The 5947-nt window shown below is 39.4% G+C and overlaps 1 protein-coding gene across 1 annotated transcript; it reads left to right on the forward strand.

Moving 5' to 3' along the window:
• Nucleotides 1-5045: 5045 nt before the first annotated feature.
• On the forward strand, nucleotides 5046-5582 carry LOC142616097 (uncharacterized). The gene has a single exon (XM_075788984.1). The coding sequence runs from the start codon at nucleotides 5046-5048 to the stop codon at nucleotides 5580-5582; it is 537 nt and encodes a 178-aa protein (XP_075645099.1).
• The last annotated feature ends 365 nt before the right edge of the window (nucleotides 5583-5947 follow it).

Raw genomic sequence — 5947 nt, forward strand, 5'->3', positions numbered from 1 at the left:
AATTTGTTAATACTATATAGATGTCTGTTCGGAGTTTTTTTTTTTTTTTTTCCTTGTACTCCGGCCCCCCTTAACTTGAAATCCTAGGTCTGTTCCTGATCTTAAGTTAAGATGTTGACAATTGAATCGAGCTCTCAATTACTTTAAGGGCACTTGAAGATTTGTAGAAGTCTTTATGATTTCGATGTCTCACTCCAAAAACACAAATAATGATCTTTGTGTTTTGAGTGATTTGATTATTATCTCAATGGTTTTATCAATTGAGTGAGGGTTGGAGGAGACACTAGGGTAAACCAGTGTTTTAGTTCGATTCTAGTGGCCATCTTCCTTCTCTAGAGATTATAGTTAAGGAATGGGTTTAATACAAATAGGGTTTGAGCTAAAGATATGCACAAAACTTACTTTGGGAGCAAAGCAGGGAAATTCCCATAATTGGATTTTGTTCAATTGAGTGTCTAACAAATATCTTAGTTGAACAAGATTTTTTTCTAGACTTTTACTTGATCAAAAATTGGCTTATTCAATTGAATTTTGATTTTGCTCGACCAAATTTCGATTTCCCTCAATCATATAGCTTTGATTAGCACCCTTTTTCCAGTTTCAATTGTAGCATTCATTACCCAAAACTTGGTACATGTAAAACCCCTGTGGTGGGCCTTTTTTCCAACTCTTGGCTGGGCTGTTTCCTGCCACGTTACGACCCAATAGTTTTGGGGTAGGAGAGTCGGGACTGGCTTGACTGCAACACACCCTAAACCAGCTTGTGCACAAGCTAGGACCCCTACCTTGGACATGTGCCCATGACAGAAGATGCTGTCACAAGAATGTTATAGTAGGAGGGTATAATATTACAAAATAAAAAGAATATGCTTGCTATCACCAAAGACAAAAACTAAGCCATTTTCTTAGTAAAAGGAGGAAATAATACAGTGATATAAATATGGCAGAAATGAGTTAATAACAACAATAAAAGAAAAGGAAATAGTATTAATGCTTGATCAATAAAATTAAAGGAAAAAGGTTAGTTTGCCGTGCTTGATTTCTCAACGGATTCAAGTACAGGAAGGGAACCACTCTCCAATGTGGGCAATCTCACGAGGAAATGTTGCCACTGAAATTGCTCACTTTGAAAGAATGTGCCTAGATGGCTTATCCTCAAATTCTTTAATCTTTACTAGAGAGTAGGCTATTAAAGGGAGAGAAGGGAATAGCCTATCGGTGCATACCTACTATCACACTCTATCTTCCTCTTTGTCCTTCCTTTCTAATTCCTTTCCAATTTCTATGGTACCTATATTCTTATTTTTCACTTCTTTCCTTACTTGTTTTTTCTCTTATTTTATCTCTCCTGCTTGCCTCCCCTTGTTCTGTTCTTTACTGTGCATGGCTAAAGCCCTTTTTATACTGCCTTCCATGATGAGTTTTTTACTGTTTTACCCCTTAATTGCTTCTGTCCTAGTATGGGTGTCCTTCCTAAACCACCTACTAGTCTATCAGCTGTCCATCCATCACCACTTACTTGTGTTGGCCGTGCCATATCTCATTCCTAGACAAAAGAGTTTTGTTTTGTTTTCTTGCTCTCCGTGACATTCCCATCCGGATAAAGATTAGGCAGTCTCTCTTACTAACTCTTATGGCATGCACCTAGTGATTCCAATTCATCTTTCCCCCTTTTAGGTGGCATGTCATCCCAGCAGGATATTTTCTCCAAAAGAGCTTGAGAGGGAACCTTAGAATAGACTTCCCCCTTTTTCCTACCGTCAAACCATACCCTCTTTTACCTTTGACCCATGGCCCACCGCTCCTATATTGGCTGGGTACAAGTGGGTAGTGTCTAAGCCCTATATGTGCTCCACTTCCATGTGTGTCTATGGCTTGTCTGTTGTTCATGCGTTTACCATGGCCTAGGCTTGTCTAGTCTTTGCTGCACATTCTGCTACTCATTTTTTACCTCTTGTGGTGTGGATGAGTCACTGAGTCTTCATTCTTTGTATCTTGCTTCCTCCTTGGGCTGGGTTTTGCTTGGGCACGAGCTTTTCCTTCTTCAATCCAACCCTCGCCTTCTTTGTGGGTCAGCTGACACTTCTACTATGCCGCCCCATTGATTCTGCCATGTTATTATTTGACTCATGCTTGCTGGGCCTTTTTTGGGCCTACCGTACACTTTCCTTTTACTCAGTTCTCGTAGCCTAGTACTACCTTTAGGGCTTCCTTGGCCCATTTTATTCCTTTGGGCATCCTCAACCCGCTTTGTTCCCTCAGGCATCCTTGACCCATTCCAATCCTTCATTCCCATGGGTTTTTGCTAAGTCTTTTGGGCTTCCCCGGACTTTCAAGGTTTGTTGGCTTTTCCACCAACCCCATTTACTAGTTCCTTCCTTTGGGCTCATTTGGCTCATTTTTGCTTGTTTTTTATTTCTCATAATGCCCATGGGTTTACTACTTCTTTCTTTGGGCTCCCTTGGGCCCGCTTGCTTTCTTTAGGGCATTTTTACTATTTTACAGGCCCATTGACCATTATTCCTACCATTCAGGTTTAATGGTTTTCTTCTCACTTTGCTAATTCTTCTTTCTTATTCCCTCTCATATTGTTGGACTTTTTTCCTATTATTGGGCATTCTTGCCAATGTGGGCATCAACAACCCCAAAATACATAAAAGTTTACCAACACTAAATATGGTAATAGTTTTTACATCCCAAAAATTCACCAACACTAACTAATAAAAAATATAATTTATTTAAAATTTATTCCAAGGAAAATTAAAAATATCTCTTGTGATCTTTCAGTACATGCATGTACGCATGCATGTACAACTACCAGTAAGATCTAGAATTGAACAATATATTCCGTCAGTACAAATAAATTAAAAGGTTTGGCTTACCTCTAGTACTTTTTAAACTGAACATGTCTTTTTGTTTTAAATATACAATGACAAATGGTAGTGAGCAGAGACGAAACCAGAATTTGAAATTAGAGGGCCCAAAACATTTTTGTTTGAAAATTTTTAGAAATTGGTATGTTAATACTAAAAGTTGCATCATCAGCATTGGTTCTCAAATGATTTGTATTTTTTCTTATAAATAAATCAAACATTGTAATTGACTTTCCCATAATCTATGCATCGAATAAAAGTCATATTAATTATAGGAATTTATAATCAATACTTTTGTAACTCAACTGACACTTCTTAGTTCTTAGTGTGTCCAATAAAGCATACAGGGTTCAAATCCTCCATTCTTCTTGTTGAAACTATGGAATTATTTAAAAATCAATTATAGGAATTTATCATGGTTTTAAAAATATGACTGAAAAAATGAATGATTCTAATTCTAAACTTCTAGATTCTTTGGTTCGATTCGAGTTGGACGGATTCTTTAATCTTTTCTTTGTTTAAAATCAAATTATTTATTCACAAAAAAAAATCAGTGTATTTAATATTTTTACATTATTCTATATTAACCTATATTAATAACTACATGTTAACCTATCCCTTTGTTGTTGTAAAAGGCGTTTTTCTCTCCCATGCAGGAGTTTTTCTCTCTCTCCATAGTAAGAGCTCTTTTTTCTCCCCTGAATTCTATTCTAGGGACCTCTCTCTCGGCACTCTCATAGCCGTGGTGAAAGCTGCCTCTAGAAAATCCCCAAAAGCCAAAATGGATCAAGTGGTAATGGAGGGACTCCAAAAGCTACAGCTGACTAAGGAAGAAGAAGAAGAAGACATCCCTATTACTGCAGTAAGTAGGCCGGAGCTCCTTGAGGAATGTCACCTCAGTCTGTTTGGATGATTGCAGTCTGAACGTCAACAAAACCAGCGGGCACTTAAAAATACTTTAAAGTCAACATGGAAGATGGGATCTGCGTTAAGAATTGCAGAGGTGGGAACATTCTCCAATTCAAGTTCAACTCCAAGTATCAGATGGAATGGGTGGAAAGAAGTGGTCCATGGAATTTTGAAAACAACCTTCTTCTCTTAAGCAAATGGAAGAAAGGGATGACCGCAGCAAACATCACCTTCACTCATAGCCCGTTCTGGGTTCAAGTATGGGGTTTGCCCTTTAAATTTCTGTCTGAGGAAGTAGGGAAAGAAATAGGAAGTAAACTTGGTGAAGTCATAGAAGTTGATAAACGATCATGGCAAGCTGACCAAGGCAAATTTATGAGGATAAGAGTAAACCTTCCAATTTAGAGTTCACTAAGAAGGGGAGCCCATATCACAAATGCAGAAGGCGAAAGGTTCTGGGTCAATTTTAAGTATGAGAGGCTCCCCATTTTCTATTTCATTTGTGGGAAGCTTGGACATGATGACAAACATTTCACACAAAATTTAGAGGGGCAGCAAAATACTCGACAATATGGTGAGTGGATGAAGGCAGGCGGTCTAAGTAAATTTAGTGCCGATAAAGCAAAACCCACAAGCAGCAGAAGCCAGGAATCAATGGAGGAAGAAACTGCTGAACCCAAAACGATGAGGCGGTGGAAACGAGGTTAGAATGTGGGATCAGGGCCTTGAAAATAGGAATGCAGAAATGACAGATATTAGTGAGCCAAATATGCAGGGCAGATGGGACAACATGGAGAAAGTGGAGAAGTTTCTAGCGCAAAAAAGGGGGACACAAGAAGAGCAGAACCGAACCAAACCTGATCTAGTCAGGAATTTGTCCGAAAGCAACAAGGAAGAGTTTTTAGTAGCGGGCCTATCCCAAAAGCCCAACAACGAAATTAGTGGAAATATAAGCCCAATGAGGCCAATGAGTGGAGCATCTGAGGAAATAAAAAACAAAGCCCAAGTTTTGGGCTCAGACAAAGGAAGAAAGGCCAAGATCAAATGTAGCTTGAAAAAAGTAGCAAGGGAAATGGGCAAGAGCCAACGTGAAAATAAGGAGGCCCAAGTCTACATTGGAGGTAAGAAAAGGGCTGGAGATATTGAAGTCTTGGAAGATAGCGAAGGAAGAGCTCAGAAGAGAGTTTGTGAAGCACTTCTCTTTGATGAAAAAGAAGCAACTGAGATATCGGCGGTGGCTATTAAGCAGCACCGTCGGGAGCAATGATCGCCCTTGGCTGGAACTGCCGGGGGCTTGGGAACCTTCGGTCAGTGAGAGCACTGCGTGAGATTGTGCAGCGGTGGGATCCCAACATCGTCTTTTTATCAGAGATGAAGCTGAATAAAAAAGGTATGGAAAAAATCAAAGGAAAAGTTGGTTTCAGTAATGGTTTAATTATCCCAAAGTCAGATAAAAGTGGGGGATTGGCAATGCTGTGGAAAAAAGATATTAAGTTGGATTACATTGATGCAATGGTTATGGAATCACAGTCAGGTTTCAAATGGAGAATTACAGGATTCTATGGGCATCCAGAAACGCATCGAAGGAAAGAATCTTGGGAACAATTAAGAGTACTGCATAGGAAATCTCAGTTGCCATGGATTTGTTTTGGTGATTTTAATGAGATATCTTCAGCAAGAGAAGAATTGGGGGGAGCCAGACGCCCTCAAAAACAAATTGATAATTTTGTTGCTGTTATTGACGAATGCGGCTTTAGAGATTTGGGATTTTCAGCCCAGATTATACATGGTGCAATATGAGGGAAGGGGATGATAGAACGTATCTGAGGTTGGACCGGGCTTTAACTACCACAGGATGGATTAATTATTTTAAGGATGCCCGGGTTCATCATATTGTGGACTCCACTTCTGATCACTGCGCTCTCCTGATCTATAATTCTTTTGCCCTACGGCCCACGAGGAAGCGTCGGTTTCATTTTGAAGCTATGTGGGCTAGGAGAGAAGAATGCAGAAATGTTATAAAAGTTAATTGGAGAGATAAGGAAAATCTAAGCAATCCGAGTGGTATGGCTGAAGGTCTAAGGCAGTTTGCTTCTGACTTAACCCAGTGGAATAAAATTGTGTTTGGGCTGATCCCTAAGCAAATTCAGAACAAATGAAGAGCA

The sequence above is a fragment of the Castanea sativa genome, chromosome 11 (genome assembly GCF_040712315.1).
Source record: "Castanea sativa cultivar Marrone di Chiusa Pesio chromosome 11, ASM4071231v1".
NCBI classification, from domain to species: Eukaryota; Viridiplantae; Streptophyta; class Magnoliopsida; order Fagales; family Fagaceae; genus Castanea; species Castanea sativa.

What these genes read in the sequence shown, in the direction of transcription:
- LOC142616097 (XM_075788984.1), top strand. Translation starts at nt 5,046, where the DNA reads ATGATCGCCCTTGGCTGGAACTGCCGGGGGCTTGGGAACCTTCGGTCA.